Source organism: Schistocerca americana, chromosome 1 (assembly GCF_021461395.2).
Source record: "Schistocerca americana isolate TAMUIC-IGC-003095 chromosome 1, iqSchAmer2.1, whole genome shotgun sequence".
Lineage (NCBI taxonomy): Eukaryota > Metazoa > Arthropoda > Insecta > Orthoptera > Acrididae > Schistocerca > Schistocerca americana.
The window spans coordinates 588,050,139-588,073,107 of record NC_060119.1 but is presented as its reverse complement, the minus strand read 5'-3'; the positions used below and the strand labels follow the sequence as shown (position 1 = coordinate 588,073,107).

Genomic DNA, 22,969 nt, shown 5'->3' with positions numbered 1-22,969 from the left:
TTCGCCGAAGCAGATGGAAAACCGCCTTAAAAACTATCCACAGACTGGCCGACATACCGGACCTCGACACTAATCCGCCGGGCGGATTCATGCTGGGGACCGGCACGCCTTTCCGCCCGAAAAGCAGTGCGTCAGACCGCACGGCTAACCGGGTGGGAGGAAATTCCGTTTCGAATATCTTTAGGCAATTCAATATTCCGAGACCCAAAGTGTCTAGAGTGTGCTGAGAATACCAGATTTCAGGAATTACCACCCATTCGGACAACGCAATGGCCGACGGTCTTCACTTAACGACCGAGAGTAGCGGCTTTTGTGTAGAGTTGTCAGTGCTAACAGACAAGCAACAGAAATTAATGTTGGACGTGCGACGAACGTATCCGTTAAGGCAGTGTGGCGATATTTGGCATTAATGAGCTATGGCAACAGACGATCTACGCGAGTACCTTTGCTAACAGCAGGACATTGAACTAAAAACCGTGGCTTGATCAGATGAATCCCGATAGCAGTTGATAAGCGCTGATGTTAGGGTTCGAGTGCGGCTAAGACCTCGCATAGCTATGAATCCAAGTTGTCAAGTAGGCAGTGTGCAATTTGGTGGTGGGTACATAATGGTCTACACTGTGTTTACATAGAATGGACTAAGTTCTCTGGTCCAGCTGAACGGATCGTTGGCCGAAAACGGTTGTATTCGGCTACTTTGAGACCATCTGCGGCCCATTCATGGACTTTATGTTCCCATCAACGATGGAATTTTTGTGGATGAACTTGTGTCATGTCACCGGGTGACAACAGTTTGCGATTGGTTTGAAGGAGATTCTGGAGAATTCGAGCGAATAACTTGGCATCCACATCTCCCGACATGAATCCCATCGAACATTTATGGGACATAATCAAGAGGTCAATTCCTGCAGAAAATCCTGCACCATCAACACTTTCGCAGTTATGGACGGCTGTAGAGGCAGCTTGGGTTAATATTTCGGTACGGGATATCCAACGGCTGGTTGAGTCCATGCTACATCGAGTTGCTGCACTACGCCGGCCAAAAGGAGGATCGACACGATATTAGGGGTTATCCCACGATTTTTGTCACCTCAGTGTATAGTGACGCACATTGTCTTTTCAATCCATCGTTCTGTAGATTCCTCTCCTGAATGATGATACAACGTAGTACCTTGATGAAAGTCGTGTGCCAGCATTCTAATATTCCGATCATTCACTGTGAAATTTAATTTTGTATCTGTTGCTTTGAGAACGCATATTGGCTTCTAAATTGATTTTCTTGCATCTGGCAACAATGCGGGTGTTTATTAACGAAGTTCTTCCTGAATTATTTCTGTCTGAATAGAGTGACTTCTTTCTCAGTTTTGACTGGTACGGTGCCATGTTGCATGGCCGCCATCTTGTTGTAACTCGGATTGATTCGATTGGCAGCCTAACAGCTTGCTGAATGTGTTGCGGAGGGATCTCGCATAATACTATGATGTTAGATGAAAATGATAACCATAAATGTTATGGATGAATTACGCTTTTATCCATAAATTCAATGACTACAAAACTGAGGAAACATCCCCACTTGCACTGCTGGACGCTATAAGCAGGAGAAAAATACTTATTCAATTTTTGATCACTTTCTGGTGAATGATTATTCAATTAACAACGTTCAACGGCAGCTACGGCAACTACATTTTTCCATGTAAGTGTGTGATTGTGTGTGACTATTTCTAGGAAACATTACACGACAGATTCCGTTCCCAAATTGTTTTCTGGAGCATAAGGTTTATACTTATTACATAGCTCAAAGGTTCAGAGTTTAACCATCGCTACTTGTGGGCGTAGTTCATTTCCTTTATACCACGCTCAACTTACAATATGCGGTTGAATACCAGACGCTGTCTGAGAGCGAACAATCGAATTCTTCCAATACATCTGAAGAATGGACCACACAAGGCTCACTATGACAATTTTCAATCTCTTCAACAATACCAAATTCCGTGGAATTGCGGTAGCACATGTGGATGGGTACCTAGACTAAGATATACTATGTGACCAAAGTATCCGGACACCTGGCTGAAAATGACTTACAAGTTCGTGGCACCCTCCATCAGTAACGCTGGAATTCAATATGGTGTTGGCCAATCCTTAGCCTTCATGACAGGTTACACTCTCACAGGCAAACGGTCAATCAGATGCTGGAAGGTTTCTTGGGGAATGGCAGCCCATTCTTCATGGAGTGCTGCACTGAGGAGAGGTATCGATGTCGGTCGGTGAGGCCTGTCAGGAAGTCGGCGTTCCAAAGCATCCCAAAGGTGTTCTGTAAGATTCAGGTCAGGACTCTGTGCAGGCCAGTCCATTACAGGGACGTTATTGTCCTGTAACCACTCCGTCACAGGCCATGCATTATGAACATGTGCTCGATCGTGTTGAAAGATGCAACCGCCATCCCCGAATTACTCTTCTACAGTGGGAAACAAGAAATTGCTTAAAACACCAGCGTAGGCATGTGCTGTGATAGTGTCACGCGAAACAACAAGGTGTGCAAGCCCCCTCTATGAAAAACACGACCACACCATAACAGCACCGCCTCCGAATTTTACTGTTGGCACTACGCATGCTGGCAGATGATGTTAACTGGGCATTTGCGATACCCACACCCTGCCATCGGATCGCCACATTGTGTACCGTGATTCGTTACTCCACACAACGTTTTCCATTGTTTACGCTCCTTAAACCAAGCGAGGAGTCGTTTGGCATTTACTGGCGTGGTGTGTGGATTAAGAGCAGACGCCCAACCATGAAATCCAAGTTTTCTCACCTCCCGCCTAACTGCCATAGTACTTGCAGTGGATCCTGATGCAGTCTGGAATTCCTGTGTGATGGTCTGGATAGATTAAACATTACGACCCTCTTCAACTGTCAGTCAACAGACGAGGTCGGCCGGTACGCTTTTGTGCTGCATGTGTCCCTTCACGTTTCCACTTCACTATCACTTCGAAAACAGTGAACTTAGGGATGTTTAGGATTGTAGAACACGTACAGACGTATGACACAAGTGACACTCAACCACCTGACCACGTTCGAACTCCGCGAGTTCCGCGGAGCGCCCCATTCTGCTCTCTAACTATGTCGAATGACTAATGAGGTCGCTGACATGGAGTACCTGGCAATAGGTGGCAGCACAATCCGCCTATTATGAAAAGCGTATGTTTGTGAGGTGTCCGGATACTTTTGATCACACAGTGTAAGCAGATAGTCTGTTGCTATTTACAGCGATGGGATAAAAATTTGGAAATACCGCGATTAGGCGTGGCTTACATAAACGTAGATGCTAGCCAAGTCAGCAGGTTGTGCAGTTTTATTTGACCTGTTGTATTTGACATGTGCAATGTACTTAATAAGTTGCAAGCGTCAGACGTGGTCAGAACAGTGTTCTGTGTGGTTGTGGGTGCTTTGCGCGGGAGCAAACAAAGGGAAGGCTTCCGACACGGCCATTCGATTCGGCCCATGTTTGACGGGTCGCCTGTGTACAACCTAAAATAAAAGACTAAGATATTTTGGATGTCAAATCAGACACCTTTCAGCCGTCTAGTTTCCAAACTTATTTGGCTGCCAGTTTCGGCAGGTTACTACGCCTTCTTCAGGCCCCTGACCGACGTGTAGAAAGATTCCAGCTCGGTTCTGATCAAAACAGTGGCCAGCAGTACTGATATTAGTAGATTTCTGCTAGCTATAGCGATCACTTCAACCATCATCTGCCGACCCTTTGCCATTCCATGGTAATGCTTAGTGTTTTTTATGTTTCCATATTTCTGACTGCCCTCTGTGTTTATGTTTTCTAATGTTTCTAAAATATCTTTCTCAGTACGTCGTAATAATTATATTTACATCAGATGTCGATGAATGTTTATTGTACCTCACCGTGTGAAAGAATGACTATGGCTTCTCAATAAGTAAAGTGTACTTCCTCCAACTGACAGTACGTGCTGTTAGGAAGATTGATTAGCTGCTCTGAGATGAAAAGCACTAGCACTTTTTTTTATCTAGGAAGTATAACCTACTGGCGACTCTCTTGTGCACTATTTAAAGTCTTTATAATATATACAGTATTACCAGTTGCCGTGCAAGGGGGTCTTGTTTAATCCGCAGTTTAGCAGTGTGGAGAAGAAACAGTGGTACTAACGTAACAAAGGAGTTGATGTTGTGAAAGACAACACATAATCATGCCCTAAAAATTCAAGTAACCACACAGTACCAGAGCATAAAATCATGTGCCAAAATAAAATTCACAAAACTGAAGAAACAGGACATAAACGCTTTTAGTAAGGAGGATTTTCTGAAGCTAGAAGCGGCGCTCCTGATGTATCTGCTTCGGCAGAAGAGATGTGTTATGAAGTACTTACACAAATCTCTCGACGTAGCTCGTCCAATTCATCAGCGAGCCCTCGTAACGTTGATTCGGGCAGGCTGTTGGCCCACTTCTTCAGGAAGGAGTAGTGGAAGACGTACATGTTATGTGGCAGGCGGCACACCATCATCTTCAGTAGCGCCAGCGCCAGGTTCTCGCAGTCCTACAACAATTAAGGGTACAACAGTGTTGTGTTATTTCCTAAATGATTACAGGAAAGTGTATAAAACTTAGTTCGTTAACAAAATACCGTTTTACCTTTCCGGCATTTACTGTGGAAATATCAGGCGAGTTTATGCCGTAATTGTTCAGACGCGAAGTTCGTAAATCAAGCATATTATGTACTCATAATAGCAGATGAATAAATTACGACGTATCTGACCGTACAGCCTCAATTTCCGCAGTTCTTCCATGATCCAAAAATTTTCATTGTTCCCTACTTTTCTTTCATAATTGTTCTTGTTTTGGTGCACACTACCTCCTCTCAAAATATGGAATGTAAAGAGCTTGTAGTAGAAGATATTCGTTTCACCGTATCGAAGATGAAGAAGTACTAACAGCTCTTGCGGTATGCATTTTACAGCTCATATTAACTAGACTTCTTGCTCCGAACAATCGTTCCTGTCATTTTACCATTACTCCTAGGACACCCTGTACAATTTAAAATATTTAGACTAGTAGAATAAGATTATAAATCTCTTTCAAGGTTGACAATATGTAAATGCTCAGGCAAAGTGAAATATAGTAAAAGTTGTGAGTTTTTAAATTGCAGATGTATTTTGCTTTTAATTTGCCCCAGATTGTCAGCAATTTAAATGGTGTATAGATCCTGCCAGTTTTCTCCACGTATGACTATATATCTGTTTACTGATTACTGCAAGAGGAGATGTTTGTGGAGGGGGCTATTACATGACACAAGGCCCAAAAAGGCGAGGTGGCCACACGTAGCCGGAGAGCCTTCTCTTTTGTTAAAATTCAGTAAAACAGGTTTCGGTCTATAAATTAGACTATCTTCAGGCCGTAAACACCATGATGGCGACTGGTGGCCGTGGACGGCAGCTGACATCAGTGATCTTAAGAATATCGCTCTGTCCACCTCCACCAGCCACCATCATGGTGCTTACGGCCTGAAGATGATCTAAATTATAGACCGAAACCTGTAGCCAAATAAACATCTGTTGCGATCGAGACTGTTTTACTGAATTTAACATTTTATACCAATCGCTGTTAACGCTCAGCTGGTAGAATGCTTTTTCAAATTTTAAATTCTGTTTTGTGGTTATGGAGGCAGCAACCAGAGTGTACCAGTCGCTACGGACATTGGACGGAAGTATCCCAGTGGGAATATTCTTCCAGAATCTTTCTCAGTCCCGTGATGGTTGTTTTATTATTTGTGGCTGTGGCGGAGGAGCGGTGGTTCTTCTTCTATTCTACACCTAGATGCATACACTGCAAGCCACCTTACAGTGTGTGGGGGATATTACCACTGTTACCACTGTCTAATCCCCTCTTCCCTGTTACATTCGTGTGGCAAGGATGATTGTTTGTAAACCTCTATATTAGCTCTGACTGCTCGTATTTTCCCCTTACGGTCATTTCACGAGAGGTATGTGGGAGGAAGTAATATGTTGTCCGACTCGTCAACGAACGTACCCTCCTGGAATTTCGATAGTAAACGTCTCAGTATTGCACAACATCTCACTTGTAGCATCTGTCAGGTGGGTTTGTTGAGAATCTCCGTAACACTCTCGCACCGACTAAACGATCCAATGGTGAAACGCGCCGCTCTGCCTTGTCAGTACTACCTGGCAAGGGTCCGAGATCGATAAACAATACTCAAGAATCGGTCGAACGAGTATTTTTTAAGCCACTTCTTTCGTGGATGAGTTACATTTTGTAAAGATTTTCCCCGGCGGGAATCTCTCGTTCTGTGGTACAGCATTTCAATGTCAGTGTCAGAGGCCCAGTCACCTCAGACTACCCTGTGCGCTATAGGCTTTTCTCTTCCACCCACATTCTCTCGCGTCTTGCATTGCTCCTTGAGCGGTTAGATCATAGGAACTCCCCACATTTGTAGGGGCACACTATACATTCTTTTTCTCTCACGAAGAAAAAGCAATATTGACATGTCTCTCCAATAAAAACCCCTGTGTTGGGGAAATGGTAGATCCCCACAAGAGATCCCATCCCACTACCTACAGCATGACGCATGCGGCGCGGGTTCTGGAGGTTCGCATGCGGCACAAGTGGCAGAGATGCAACCTGTTCCTGTCAGCATCATCGTGCTGCTCACGACCCATCAAGAAGTCGTCGCCCTGAGGAAATGAGAAAATTTGAAAAGTTCCTATGGGACCAAATTGGTGAGGTCATCGTTTCCTAAGCTTATACCCTGCTTAATCTAACTTAAACTAACTTAGCTAAGGACAACACACACACCCATGCCCGAGGGAGGACTCGAACCTCTGATGGGGGGAAATTGCGCGAACCATGGCAAGGCGCCTCATACAGCGCGGCTACCCCACACGGCAGGAAATGAGAGATCCTCGCCCGACTGACGGGTGGTGACGTCACATCACAAACAGAAACACAACTATCAGACAAACCACCAGCACCAAAAGTACCAAGTAGGCCCTCACTTTCACCAGTAGGGTTCCAGGAACAAGAGTTGTTGGCACCAGAGACCACAGAGGAAGAACAAAGACACAAATACTGACCAAGGCAGCTAACACGTCCGAGTGGACAACAGCACAAATAGTACTGCACAAGCACAAAACAGCAACCAACCCACAGCTACGTAATACGCAACACAAACTGGTTTTCCCCGAGTCATCATATACACTACAGGGATATAAAAGCCCTCAACAAAGCATTCGCGAGTACGCACGCAAACGCAACATATAACACAAAACTTTCTGGGGACGAAGGGCAAAAATGGATGAGTACAAAGACCTACAGTACTTGACTTACAGAACTTCTGATGAGAAAACGCAGCGTTTTGTGATCTAGGGACTTGATACCTATACCTAAAAACGCTGCACTACAAGAGGGACTCATCACCTTTGGCTGGGAATACGTAAGCACGTATCTGATGATGGGGTACTGGAGATGCAGAAGCATACCCAACTACATGATGTAGCACCCACTAGCTGACACATCCAACTACCTCGACCTATCGACTGTACATCTCCTCCTTTGCATCGTCGTGTCTGTAGAAGAACAGGAACCATCGTAAGTCCCCAACAGTGCCACCACCGGCAACAATTCGGTCATGCGGTCAAACACTGTCATCTGGCAACCTGTTGCTGCAAATGTGCTCGCAACCACACAACTGCACGTAAACAGAGACAAATGATGATGATGATCTGAGGTGAGAGGCGCTCAACAGCATGATCATCAGCGTCCTGACGAAAAGTCTGCATGCCAATCTCATGGGTGGGGATGAAGGCTGTCCCCACATGCAGAGCAGTTTCTAATACACTCCTGGAAATTGAAATAAGAACACCGTGAATTCATTGTCCCAGGAAGGGGAAACTTTATTGACACATTCCTGGGGTCAGATACATCACATGATCACACTGACAGAACCACAGGCACATAGACACAGGCAACAGAGCATGCACAATGTCGGCACTAGTACAGTGTATATCCACCTTTCGCAGCAATGGAGGCTGCTATTCTCCCATGGAGACGATCGTAGAGATGCTGGATGTAGTCCTGTGGAACGGCTTGCCATGTCATTTCCACCTGGCGCCTCAGTTGGACCAGCGTTCGTGCTGGACGTGCAGACCGCGTGAGACGACGCTTCATCCAGTCCCAAACATGCTCAATGGGGGACAGATCCGGAGATCTTGCTGGCCAGGGTAGTTGACTTACACCTTCTAGAGCACGTTGGGTGGCACGGGATACATGCGGACGTGCATTGTCCTGTTGGAACAGCAAGTTCCCTTGCCGGTCTAGGAATGGTAGAACGACGGGTTCGATGACGGTTTGGATGTACCGTGCACTATTCAGTGTCCCCTCGACGATCACCAGTGGTGTACAGCCAGTGTAGGAGATCGCTCCCCGCACCATGATGCCGGGTGTTGGCCCTGTGTGCCTCGGTCGTATGCAGTCCTGATTGTGGCGCTCACCTGCACGGCGCCAAACATGCATACGACCATCATTGGCACCAACGCAGAAGCGACTCTCATCGCTGAAGACGACACGTCTCCATTCGTCCCTCCATTCACGCCTGTCGCGACACCACTGGAGGCGGGCTGCACGATGTTGGGGCGTGAGCGGAAGACGGCCTAACGGTGTGCGGGACCGTAGCCCAGCTTCATGGAGATGGTTGCGAATGGTCCTCGCCGATACCCCAGGAGCAACAGTGTCCCTAATTTGCTGGGAAGTGGCGGTGCGGTCCCCTACGGCACTGCGTAGGATCCTACGGTCTAAGCGTGCATCCGTGCGTCGCTGCGGTCCGGTCCCAGGTCGACGGGCACGTGCACCTTCCGCCGACCACTGGCGACAACATCGATGTACTGTGGAGACCTCACGCCCCACGTGTTGAGCAATTCGGCGGTACGTCCACCCGGCCTCCCGCATGCCCACTATACGCCCTCGCTCAAAGTACGTCAACTGCACATACGGTTCACGTCCACGCTGTCGCGGCATGCTACCAGTGTTAAAGACTGCGATGGAGCTCCGTATGCCACGGCAAACTGGCTGACACTGACGGCGGCGGTGCACAAATGCTGCGCAGCTAGCGCCATTCGACGGCCAACACCGCGGTTCCTGGTGTGTCCGCTGTGCCGTGCGTGTGATCATTGCTTGTACAGCCCTCTCCCAGTGTCCGGAGCAAGTATGGTGGGTCTGACACATCGGTGTCAGTGTGTTCTTTTTTCCATTTCCAGGAGTGTATATTAAAGTCTGTCTCCGTTCCCTACCAATTTAGGGATGAGGCCTGACAGTGCACAAAATTTCACCACTCTTGTAACACTGAAATCAGTATCTGCAAGGATGGTAGACAGATCTCCAACAAGACTGAGGGCTGCTCTAATATCAATATTTAGGACACACGTTGCCAAAATATGCTGAATTGAAAGTGGCACACCACAAACTTCACAGATTGGGGTTCTTTCGCCGGAGGAGGAAGCCATGGGTTAAAGGCCTATGTCTGATGTGCATTCAGATAAGCGGAACTTCCTTCCAGCAGTGAGGGTGACATGACGTCCGCCATGTCTGTGTGGTCGATTTGAGAGACCACAGTTTGTTATCTGTCACCTGTCACTATTCAGTCTCCTACTGACACATGATGCGTCTGTGAGAAAATGAGATGATGGCATGCAATGGGATGGTAAATTGATGGACAACACCATCCCGACATGCTTCCTTGGCGGCTTTGTCGGCCATATCGTTTTCCTGTATCCCGATGTGGCCAGGTATCCAGCAAAAGATCATCTACTTGCCACAGTGTTGGAATCAACTGGTGTACTGGATATATTTTATGAAGTATTTGTAGTGCACTAAGCCAGTTGAAACACTCAAGAAACCTTTTATCGTGATGTCCGTGAATCCTCTCCAGTGCCATCAGAATACCATATACTTCCGCATCATAATTTGTAAATTGCTCTGGAAGACGCATTTTAAAAACAGTCGGGGAAAACAGCACAACAACTGAGGATTTTCTCTTGCTGAGATCTATCTGTATAAACAACGATAAAACTGTGGTACATACTTAAAACGGACGAAAATAAAGTTGTAAAAATATAATCTGGAGTACACGTTTTCTTGTACTGTGTCAAGCATACAATCACTTTGGACCTCTGAAGACACCAAGGCAACAACGTGTTCCATCCCTGGCTGTGTATTTGGATGTCTGATAGATCCAGATCATAAAGACAGTCTGTATCACGTATCCCAAATGGCTTGGTCGAAAGAGGCTGATCGCTGAACAGCCGTTCAGAGGTGGGTTGGGCTACTACACTAAATGTCAATGACTGAGGTGATACTGAGATTTTCAGTGCCTGTCGAACCACAAGGATATGTCGCCAAATCCAGAGTGGTGGTTCACCAGCCTCTGCACATAAACTCGGAACTGGGCTGGTACGAAAGACACCAGTCGATATCCGAATGCCCTCTTGACGAACAGCGTCTAACAACATGCCGTAGTAAGTACGGGCTGATCCGTAGACCACGCTGCCATAATCTAAACGTGATCAAACAGTGCCCTACAAAACTGCAGAAGGCGAAACTGTCAGCTTCCCATGTTTTTCCGCTAACCCATTTCAAAATATTCAATGACTTAAAGGTCTTTGTTCGTAGGTCCTTCAGCTGTGTGAGCCAAATTAACTTCGGGCCACATAATAAACCAAAAAGCATATAGTTTTTTGAAAACGTAAAGTATTGTTCTCCATTATGAACACTGCTAGGTTAAAACGTCGACGAGCGTGATTAAAAGTGACACACGTAGTCTTCTCTGGTTAGAACCGAAAACCAGTTGTCCTGGCCCAGGTTTCCAGCCTCTTAATGGTCAGCTGTACCTGCCTCATCGCCGTCGTAAGATCAGTGGAAGAGTAGAAGATTGCAAAGTCATCCACAGACAAAGAGTATTTGACAGGCGTCCTGGCTGCGGAGGAAATGCCACTGATAGCAATGGCAAACAATGTGTACCTCCAAGTAGTGTCATATGCTTTTTCGAAGTCAACAAACACACAGACCAACTGGTTTCAGCGTAAGAAGGTTTCCTGCATCGCCATCTCCAGTAGAGTTAAGTTGTCAAGGGTGGTACAGTAGCGCCTGAAACCACAGAGGGAACACCTCAGGTGACCTCAGGATTCAAGTAGCCAGATGAGATGACAGTTGACCATGCGTTCAAGAGTCTTACCCAAACAACTAGTAAGGGCTACACTCCAGTAACTGTTAGGGGCGCTAAGGTCCTTGCCTGGTTTCCAGAACGGAATTAATATTGCCTCCTTCCAAGTCGTGGGATACTCTTCATCAGATCAGATCTGACTGAAACAATGGAGGAGCTGTCCTTTCACTTCAGGGCACAGATGACGAAGCAAAGCATAATGGACCTTATCAGGCCCTGGAACAGTGTCTCTGGCCGCAGACAAAGCTGATTCCAGTTTCCACATTGAGAACAGAAGGTTGTAGACTTTCTCATTATGCGAGAAGAAATTGAACTTCCTCATCTCAGCAGTCCTACGGAACACCTGAAAAGCAGGAGCTTGTCTAGATGACGTAGTGACAGTAAAAGAGTGCTCAGCAGAAACCTGAGGTGTACTGCCATTGCCTGCAATCCGTCTTATTGAGTCCCAAATTTGTGCAGTGGAAGTGGACCGATTAATGGAAGTCATAAATTCCTTCCAAGAAACCCTCTTCCTTTCTTTTATCACTCGCCTCACATGTGCTGTCGCAGATCTGAAGGCATGAAGGTTTTCTGTAGTTGGTCAGTATTTGAAGTTCTGCAGAGCTGTTTGTCTGGCCTTGATTGCCAGATTGCCAGTCGACAGTCGTCATTCCAACAAGGTACAGGCCATCGTCTGAGGTGGTTACTAGACTGGGGGATGAACTCTGAGGTAGCCCATTGGATCTCACAATTGATATGGGCCACCGTCTCCTGTGCACAATCCTTTTGTTCAAAAGTGGCCTGTCGACTGTACTGCAACCAATTTGCTCTTTGTATCATCCATCTTCGTATTCTCCTGTCATCCACTGTCCTAGTCATAGACGGGTCCGCACTGGGAAGTAGTCACTAGAATGTAAATCTGTAACCACTTCCCACTGAACTGAGTCTGCCATAGCTGGGGAACAAAAACAAAGGTCAATGGCTGAAAAAGACACTGTAGCTGTGGAGAAGTATGTCATCTGACCCACATTCAGAAGGCAGAAATTCTCATAAGGACGAGTCGCTTGATCATCCGACCGCTGGAGCCAGTGGTAGCCGAGCCCCGCAGCACATTGTGTATTGAAGTCCCCCACAAGGAGGAATGGGCGCGGGAGTGCCCGGAAGATTTCTGTCAGTGCATCTGCATCCAAAGCATCATTAGGTGGAAGATACAAAGAAAACACTGTGATATTCAAGGGTGTTGGAACTTTCATGGCTTTTGCTTGTATGGTCGAGGTAAGAGGGACAGGAGAGGAGTGGCATCTGTCATCAATGGATGCAGCCATTCCACCTTTAGCCCTGTCTCCTGTAATATCGTCCTTCTTGTAAGGGTGGTAGCTCTGTAATGCAGATGTGTCAGTGACTTTCAGATGCGTTTCTTACAAGCAGATGCAGAAGGGCTTCTCTCGGACCAGAAGCTACAATTGTTCCAACTATGAGCGACATCCATTTAAATTATACTGCAACATAGAAGTCCCTGTGGAAGCCATTGTTTAACAGTGGTTGTTTTCTTTTTCCCTCAGAGGCGGTGATTTACTGGGGTGATCGTGGGGGACATTAGCCAGTTCCTGGCTCTCTGGTTCCCGCAGTTGGAAGTCGATATCCTCAAGAGCATAGTCCCCATCACATTGGGTGGGAGCTCACCGATCCGAAGGTTTAATTACCACTTTCTTCGACTTGGAACTACTTTTCGAAGGACGTCATTCTGTACTTATGAGAGGAGGTGGTTGCCTGGATTGAGGGAATGGCTTAGTAGGCTTCCGATGGTGGGCAATGACGTGTGGCTTAGGTGGTAAGCCCATTGCCGATGGCTTCTGAATGACTCCGGCTTCAAGTCTAGCCTTTCCCCCACAGGTACACCGACAAGTGCATGTGCCTGTACATGAATCTGTGGTCTCAGTTTGTGTGGAGGCATTACACCTGGCGATGGGCGTAGCAAACACCGGAGGTTCCATATCTTTGAAAGCTTTTTCAGCTTCACCATAGGGTATGCGTCTCTTGACTTTCAGCTTCTGTATTTTCCTTTTGCCGTTGTATATTGCACACTTTCTGCTCCACACTGGGTGATACCCAGACCAGTTTACACATTTCAGAGGAAGTGTACAAGAATTGCTTGATTCGTGAGCTGAGCCTCCACTATTGCCACACGTAGCGCTCCCATTACATTTCTTGTGGTATGGCCAATTCTTTGACATTTGAAGCATCTCATTGGGTTATGAACAAACATGTGAACCTTAAGACGGATGTAGTCTGCAAGGATATGTTCTGATAATTCTGGAGTCTGCAAGGATATGTTCAGATAATTCCGGAGTACTAAACGCTACAATAAATATTGCCGATTTTTCCAATTTGGCATTGACTCTCCTCATATAGTTCCGCACTTCTGCGACGCTCATATTTTTCCATTCTTCACGTAACTCGATGGGGTCCACCTCTATCATATTGCAGCAGGCAATCACACCCTTACTAAAGTTAAGGATGTTATGCAACTCAGCCTCGACTGGGTAGTTATCTAAGGCCTTACATCTCAGAAGCTTAGATATTTGGTTTGAATAGCAGTATCAACTAGAAGCGTTCCATTAGAAAGTCGTTTGGCACTTTTTAGAGACCCAGAAATACCATCCAACGCCTTGTGAATGTAGAAAGGCGAGACGTTCTCAAACGTTCCCCCTGTTCTCTTGATTACAATGAAAGTGTAATGGCACACTAATGTCCTGTTAGTATGATTCTGAGATTTCTTTTCGGTGAATACTGACCAACTGAGCTCTCTGTCATGAGTGGGTGTATGTACTAACTGATGGTACACCCGTCCTCACAAGGGTAGTAGTTTGGCGAGACCGTTCCGTGGGGATCCCATGAGATACTAGCCTGAGCAAGCCTTATACAGTTGGGTGTGGGGGGGGGGGGGGCAGGTGCTCCATGGTTACCCGCTAGAGACTGATACACCTCAACAGCCTTTCACCTCATCAACACGTAGCACACCTCGAGGTTGAGGGTCTTTTTATATTCATGTGAACCTTCCTCGCAGTCCAGGCCGCGAATCCAAGGCTCCTGTTCTCCAAAACACACACCATTCCACTGCTGCACCACATGGCAGTCACTGAAGCATGCCCGGAGCTTACAGTAACAGAGGGCTGATGGTGCTTACCAGCCCCCAGCTCAGGAAAACAAGGTCGCCAAGCCCATACCCAACAACCAAATGCCGAGCCCCTGGGGGAATAAACACAGGCAGAGGCAAGTGCACCAAAGTGATATACTCATGTGGCCAACCACAGAGGGTACACAGCGTACAAAGGGGCACTGAGATGCAAAAACGTCAAAAACAATCAACTAATTGTCAGAACAGGTCCGGAACCCCCCCCCCCCCCCCCGCCCTCCCCAATCGACATCTGCATCTACATCATACTCCGCAAACCACATAATGGGGTGTGGCGGAGGGTACTTTCGGTACCACTATATGGTCTCTCCAACCCTGTTCCACTCGCGAATAGTGCTTGGAAAGAATGATTGTCGGTAATCCTCTGTGTTGGCTCTAACTTCACGAATTTTTTCCTCGAGGTCAATACGCGAGATGTATGTGGGGGGAGTAATATGTTGTCCGACTCCTCTTGAAAAGTGCTGTCCCGAAATTTCAATAGTAAATCTGTCCGTGATGCACAAAGTCTCTCTTGCAACGTCTGCCACTGGAGTTTGTTTAGCATCTCCGTAATGCTCTCTCGCCAGCTAAACGATCCCGTGACGAAACGCGCTGCTCTTCGTTGCATCTTCTCTATCTCGTCTATCAGTCCTACCTGATAGCGATTCCAGATAGATGAACAATACTCATGAATCGGGCGAAAAAGCGCCTTAGAAGCCACTTCTTTCGTGGATGAGTTACATTTCCTTAAGATTCTTCCGATTAATCTGAGTCTGGTACCCGCTTTTCCCACTGTCTGTTTTATGTGGTCATTCCACTTAAGGTCGCTCTGGATAGTTACCCCTAGATATTTTACGGCATCTATAGTGTAACTGCACAGTAGTGGATTTCTTTTCCTATGTACGCATAATATGTTACATTTACTTACGTTCATGGTCAACGGCAAGAGTCTGCACCACTCATCAATTCTCTGCAGGTCGTTCTGCAAATTCTTACTATCTTCTAGCGTTGCTGCTTTGGTATAAACAACTGCATCATCTAAGAATAGATTTAAAGAGCATCCGGTGATTTCTGCTAGATCATTTATATATACTGTGAACAACAACGGTCCTACCACACTTCCCTGTGGTACTCTGGATATTACCTTTACATTTGTCGATTTAGTTCCGTTAAGAGCGACGTGTTGAGTTCTATCTGCAAGAAAGTCTTGAATCCAATCGCAGGTCTGTTCCGATACTCCGTAAGCCCGTATTTTTTTCATCGAACGCCAATGCGCGACGGTATCAAATGCCTTACTGAAATCAAGGAACACGGCATCAACCTGAGTGCCGTTGTCCACTGCACTGTGGATCTCATGGAGGAACAGAGCGAGCTGAGTTTCGCAGAATCTCTGTTTGCGGAATCCATCTCGATTTTTATAGAGCGATCTAAGATAAATTACTAGTAGAAGGGGAGCAAGTTCTTTCGCATAATCTTTACAGAATCTTATAGGTATCTCATCTGGTCCTGAAGTTTTTCCATTACTAAGCGATTGTAGCTGCTTTTCAATTCCGCCATCGTTTATCTCAATATCTGCCATTTCGACGTTCGTATGACGATTGAAAGGAGGGACAGTGTTACTATCTTCCGCGGTGAAACAACTTCGGAAGACCGAATTCAGTATTTCGGTCTTCGGTCTGTTATCTTTCGTTTCGGTGCCGGTGTGGTCGCTGAGAGAATGATTTTGACCCACTTACTGATTTTACATACGACCAAAATCTTTTAGTGGTTTTACTCACGTCGGTTGACAACGTTTTACTTCAAAATCATTGAACGCTTCTCTCATTGCTCTCCTTACGTTCATTTTCGCTTCGTTCAGCTTTTTCTTTGTCGGCTAGGTTTTTACTTCTCTTGAATCTGAGATGAAGCGCTATTTGTTTACGTAGTGCTTTTATAACATGGTTATTAAACCAGGGTGAATCTTTCCCATCCCTGAAAACCTTACTCGGAACATACTTGTCTAGGGCATATTGAACGATGCCTTTGAATTTTTTCCTTTTTTTCTCTACATCTTCGTCCTCATCTCCGAATATTTTATGCTGACTGCTGAGATATTCCGAAATTTGTATCCTGTCACCCTTGCTGAGCAAATATATCTTCCTACCTTTCTTAACATTCCTTGTGGGACCCATCGTCACAGATTCTGTCACAGCCTTATGATCACTGATACCTTCCTCTACGTTAACTGATTCGATAAGTTCAGGTCTGTTCGTTGCCAGGAGATCTAAGACGTTTCCCTCCCGAGTTGGTTCGCTAACTATCTGCTCGAGTTGAAGCGAGGTCTCCTTCACTGATATAATAGCTGACGTCAGTGGCGAGGGAGGGCAGAGGACCCTCAGCGCCCGTCACACGCACACAAGCAGTACCCTCAACAACACACAGTCCACACAGACAACACAATCCACTGCACCTGCACCAGTTGCAACAGAGGAACCAAAGGGCGACACAAGCCTACCCTGCGAAATTGTATACTGCCACGTTCACGCAACCACAGCAGACACACCTACAGGCAACCTGAAACTCAGTGGAGGAGAAGGAAGAACACCAAAACAGAAGAGGGAACTCCACCGCCCCACAACAAACACGCCAACAACAGGCCAATGAAACACAGGCACACACTCAAACCCCCCCCCCCCCCCACCTCCACAGCAGCAACACACGCACCATAAGAAGAGACACGCACCACATTAACACACAAGCTGGTCCATGAACCATGCAAACTCCAGAACCAGCTGCCAAAACCTTCCCACCAACAGAGCAGCCAATGTCAACAATATACACTCCTGGAAATGGAAAAAAGAACACATTGACACCGGTGTGTCAGACCCACCATACTTGCTCCGGACACTGGGAGAGGGCTGTACAAGCAATGATCACACGCACGGCACAGCGGACACACCAGGAACCGCGGTGTTGGCCGTCGAATGGCGCTAGCTGCGCAGCATTTGTGCACCGCCGCCGTCAGTGTCAGCCAGTTTGCCGTGGCATACGGAGCTCCATCGCAGTCTTTAACACTGGTAGCATGCCGCGACAGCATGGACGTGAACCGTATGTGCAGTTGACGGACTTTGAGCGCGGGCATATAGTGGGCATGCGGGAGGCCGGGTGGACGTACCGCCGAATTGCTCAACACGTGGGGCGTGAGGTCTCCACAGTACATCGATGTTGTCGCCAGTGGTCGGCGGAAGGTGCACGTGCCCGTCGACCTGGGACCGGACCGCAGCGACGCACGGATGCACGCCAAGACCGTAGGATCCTACGCAGTGCCGTAGGGGACCGCACCGCCACTTCCCAGCAAATTAGGGACACTGTTGCTCCTGGGGTATCGGCGAGGACCATTCGCAACCATCTCCATGAAGCTGGGCTACGGTCCCGCACACCGTTAGGCCGTCTTCCGCTCACGCCCCAACATCGTGCAGCCCGCCTCCAGTGGTGTCGCGACAGGCGTCAATGGAGGGACGAATGGAGACGTGTCGTCTTCAGCGATGAGAGTCGCTTCTGCCTTGGTGCCAATGATGGTCGTATGCGTGTTTGGCGCCGTGCAGGTGAGCGCCACAACCAGGACTGCATACGGCCGAGGCACACAGGGCCAACACCTGGCATCATGGTGTGGGGAGCGATCTCCTACACTGGCCGTACACCACTGGTGATCGTCGAGGGGACACTGAATAGTGCACGGTACATCCAAACCGTCATCGAACCCATCGTTCTACCATTCCTAGACCGGCAAGGGAACTTGCTGTTCCAACAGGACAATGCACGTCCGCATGTATCCCGTGCCACCCAACGTGCTCTAGAAGGTGTAAGTCAACTACCCTGGCCAGCAAGATCACCGGATCTGTCCCCCATTGAGCATGTTTGGGACTGGATGAAGCGTCGTCTCACGCGGTCTGCACGTCCAGCACGAACGCTGGTCCAACTGAGGCGCCAGGTGGAAATGGCATGGCATGCCGTTCCACAGGACTACATCCAGCATCTCTACGATCGCCTCCATGGGAGAATAGCAGCCTGCATTGCTGCGAAAGGTGGATATACACTGTACTAGTGCCGACATTGTGCATGCTCTGTTGCCTGTGTCTATGTGCCTGTGGTTCTGTCAGTGTGATCATGTGATGTATCTGACCCCAGGAATGTGTCAATAAAGTTTCCCCTTCCTGGGACAATGAATTCACGGTGTTCTTATTTCAATTTCCAGGAGTGTATTATAACAATTGGTGGCTTATTGGATAGACTATTCTCCAGTCACACATTGTTTAAGATCCTCATGAGAGCCTTAAACCTCGCCACCACACTTTGCACACAGCTCATGGCTGCTGCACCCTGCCAGCACATGACTGTCGTACAGACTTCACTCACTGCACTTCCTACACCCTTTCATGGACAATACAGCACGTCAGCTACCTTACACAAACAACAGAACTCTGACAGAGACCCTGTTTGGAACACCAAAGAGACCCACAAACAGAGGACTGAATTAGGTGCGTTCGTGGAGTGGAATGACATCCCAATAACTCTCTCATGAATGAGACACTACTCAAACAACAAAGACCACTACGCTTACTGTGCCTTTCGTACCAAGGGACTAGGCGACAGGACGGAAGGGCGGAAGGTGGGACAGCAATCATTACACAGAGACATAGAACGCACGAACATAGAGCTCCCTGAACTCGAAAGGATGTAGGCCACAGCCATTAGGGTCAAGTTTAACGAAGCCTACACTGCACTTTTATCGCTATACAACCCGCCAAACAATATCGTAACTTGCGATATCAGCAGGGTACTCAGCATACCACATCGAGTAATCGCAACTGGAGATACTAGTGTGAAACACCCAGACTGGAATACGAATACAAATAGGTAGCTCCAACGGCAAAAAACTTTACGAACACTCATTAGGCCGAAACAGCCTCATACTAGGGGTGGATGTACTCACACTCAGGCCCACACAGCCTCATAAGGGTATCATAAGCACACTCAGTACACTGAATGTTGAAGTTGAAAATGATCTGACCTCAGACCAGCTGCCAGTTATACTGCACATGGAAGATACACTGCAGAACATAGAACCACAAACCATGTCAACTGGGCTCTGCTCAAGGAAACGCTAGGTGGTCGTAGTCGTAGTTGATGTAGCTATCGAAGCACTCACCACTGATGTCTAAGTCCCAATATCTGACACCATTCTGGTTCTCGTACCACAACACCACTCAGCGATACTGTCCCAGGAATTAGTGAGCCTCATTTCAATGGCAAACCGTCTCAGGAGATACTGGCAGTGCACCAGGCACCCACTATACAAACTGCACATTAACAGGCTCCAGGGTATTAGAGGGGAGAAAATACAGACATTTAAACCACACAGCAGGATCAAAACCTCGCATACTCCGCAGTGGAGAAGGCAGAGTTCAGGACCAGAAAACAAGCAGCGTCGTTCACACTGAATCTGGTTTCGTCAGACCCAGTATTCACACCTCAAACGGATCAGGAGGTTACTCGTGTAACGAATTTTTTGGTGCTAGCGCACACAAATTCATTTGGGCTATTAAGTCAACCTCAGCTAGGAAACCTCCTGGCCTCTATGGCATTCAGAACCGTTCCTCCAAGAGTTCACGGACAAAGCGATAGAACACCTAACACACATCACAAATACTATCCAAAGCCACCAACATTTGGGAGGTGGCTGAAGTCCTGGCCGGCCGCTGTTGCCGAGCGGTTCTAGGCGCTTCAGTCCGGAACCATGCTGCTGCTACGGTCGCAGGTTCGAATCCTGCCTCGGGCATGGATGTGTGTGATGTCCTTAGGTTAGTTAGGTTTGATTAGTTCTAATGAACTCAGATGTTGCGTCTAAGAGTGCTTAGAGCCATTTTTTTGCTATCCCATGACTAGTCACCTCTGTGTAAGTTGTGTACATGTGTTTCAGGATAATGTCAAGAGGTGCGCAGAAGAAATATTGGCTGACTTACGTTGGGGTCATCCGCCTTCATGAGCGGATGCTGGTGCAGCTGCATGCTCATCATGAGGGGCGCCGACAACCGCACCGAGTGCCGCAGGCCCTTGATGTGAACCTACAACAGACAAGGCCTCAAATTAAAATTCTGAACCCGCTCCTGTCACCGAAGTAAAAAGTATACAATTTTGCTTGAAGTAATAGCGCTTTGTGCGTTTTCACGGCCGGAAAGTCACAATTAATAAAATATTCAGGGCTGTTACGCCGTAGTCAGATGGATTTCTTATTAAACCCAACGATTCGTCCTCATTTTCGGAGGAAGTTTCCAAGGGGATCGCAGCTTCTTTGAGTGTCCGATTCAGATCCTGACTCGCTGCTTACTGCAGCAAAATTCCTTTTACGCGTGCTTCCATGCAGTGGCGTGACGTCAATGTTTTGTATTGGGACCAACGAGAAATACGGGCCCTGCGACGATTTTGTGATGTCACATTAGTCGGCTAGTCCACCATACTTCGCGAACGCTCGGCTCCGTGTAAGGTCCACGGGAAATCAATATGTAATCGAAATGGTACCCATTAAAGGCCTTCTTTGTGTGCTATCGAGAGCTAGCATTCGTTTAAACGAGCAGTCAAGAATTGTTAAACTCGGATGAAACAGTTACTCGCTTCCCGCCGGAGACGGCTACTGGCACTTGTATGACCTGCGGTGTCACGGTCTGTGTCGTATGCGCCACAACCTGTCTTCCTCGTGGGCCTCATTTGAATACCCTAACGCAACTGGCAAGCCATTGTCGGTCGTCGTCGTCGGCTGTTTGTATCATCGCATCGTGGAAGGGTCGTACGCATTTGCAAACTAGAGGTGCTTGAAGCGGAACTGAAAAACCGCACCAATGCATTGCTCAACAACGGTTATTCGTCCGATGAGGTACGAAGAGCGTTATTACCGCCGCGAAAAAATCATAGCAATGCCCATGAGCATGTGGAACCGAAAGTTTTCCTGTTTTTCGTTATGGACGTTACTGACCGCATAGGAAAAATCCTGACAAAACGGAACATCGTGATAATATAGCAACCCACCCAGAACATACAAGATCACCTAAAATTGGCCAAGGATGCTCGCAAACCGTTGGAAGAAGGGGAAATTTATAAAGTTCCGTGTAGCTGTGGGTAGGTGTACGTGCGTACTACAAAAATGACGGTAAATAAACCACTAGAGGAGGACAAGAGCAACTTCAGGGGAGAGACTGACGGATCAGCTGTTGCCCAACGTGTTTTGCAGCCAAGAGACTACCACATTCATTTTGAAGTACTGGCCGCTATAAGCGGATACCACGGAAGGCTGTTCAGAGGCCATAGAGATTGTTAAACACCCAAGAAATTTCAGTAGGAAGGAGGGGCCATGAAATTGAATGACATCTGGATCCCGATGCCGAAGAAGATGTGTACGCGTCTTCCACCATGGGGTGATAGCAACAGCCGACGATGGCAACCCAAAACGGCGAATTACGCTCGGATATTCAAAGCACGTGACGTCACACCACTACATGGGAGCACGCGTAAACTAAATTTTGCTGCAGTCAATACCGAGCCGTGGTACGAATGGGACATTAAAAAAAGTAACTGCCCCCCCCCCTTGAAAATTTTCACTGCAGAAGGGGACGAAACTTTGGTTATTAATCTGAAATCTATCCGACCACGGCTTAACAGTCCGCAATATTTTATTAATTGTTTCAACGACAATGTTCGCGCTAAAGGTTTTGGAGTGTAACGCACTAGTTGAACAACACTAATACATGAGAATCAAATATTAATAAATATCAACAATAACTAATCCATACACCAAGTACAGTAATAAAAAAAATAGCCAAATGTGAGCCTATGGAATGCATATGGTAGTTCTAAGTCATGTACGTCTGCCGTTCTGGTTTTATTGTTTGTAAATGTCACTCCAACAGTGAGTAAAATATGTAATATGAATTATTTTACTTAAAAGGTACTACATTATTTTATTTTTATAATATTCAATATAGTCTAATCAGACACTCAGTACCGCACTTATTAAATAACCAATCAGAGTACTCAGCGCATCCATTCTAAGCAATTTAAATTTGTTTCTTTTTAGTTATATAGAAGGTTAAACTACAAACAGTACTTTCAGAGCCATAGAGTTGTCATGACGTCACAAAAATGAAGCCAAGGTCCACCACGTTAGTAGCCTCAAAAATTATCTTCTTGTGAAGAGAGTTCTCATAAAAAATGCCAGCTTTCATCGTTTACATGTGCACTAGTCGTTCTCATTACAGTCCATAAAGTGCGAAGGAATCATATTTCATTCCTAAGTGAACTCGTTCAAGCAATGTCTTCTTTTATATATATAAGAATTTTCTACATGAATTGTATTACAGGTTGCGAATATGAGCAATCATCAGCAGTATAATACAATGACAACAGTGAATATTTGTGCCTGGCCAGGACTCGACCCGATTTCCCACCCTACGCGAGCGGTCGCCTTAACCACCCTGGCTATCCGTGCACGACTCACGGCCAGGCGCAAACTTCCATATGTCGTCGTTCC

At 46.9% G+C, this 22,969-nt stretch overlaps 1 protein-coding gene across 1 annotated transcript in view; it reads right to left on the bottom strand.

The window, feature by feature from the left end:
* LOC124625231 (fatty-acid amide hydrolase 2-A-like) overlaps positions 1–22,969 on the bottom strand; it is a 255,926-nt gene that overhangs the window by 36,906 nt on the left and 196,051 nt on the right. Inside the window, exons 8-9 of the mRNA XM_047149155.1 lie at positions 20,412–20,513; positions 4,398–4,565 (exon numbers count right to left, since the gene is read on the bottom strand). Coding sequence (XP_047005111.1) covers positions 4,398–4,565; positions 20,412–20,513 — 270 coding nt within the window. The remainder of the gene's footprint in view (positions 1–4,397; positions 4,566–20,411; positions 20,514–22,969) is intronic.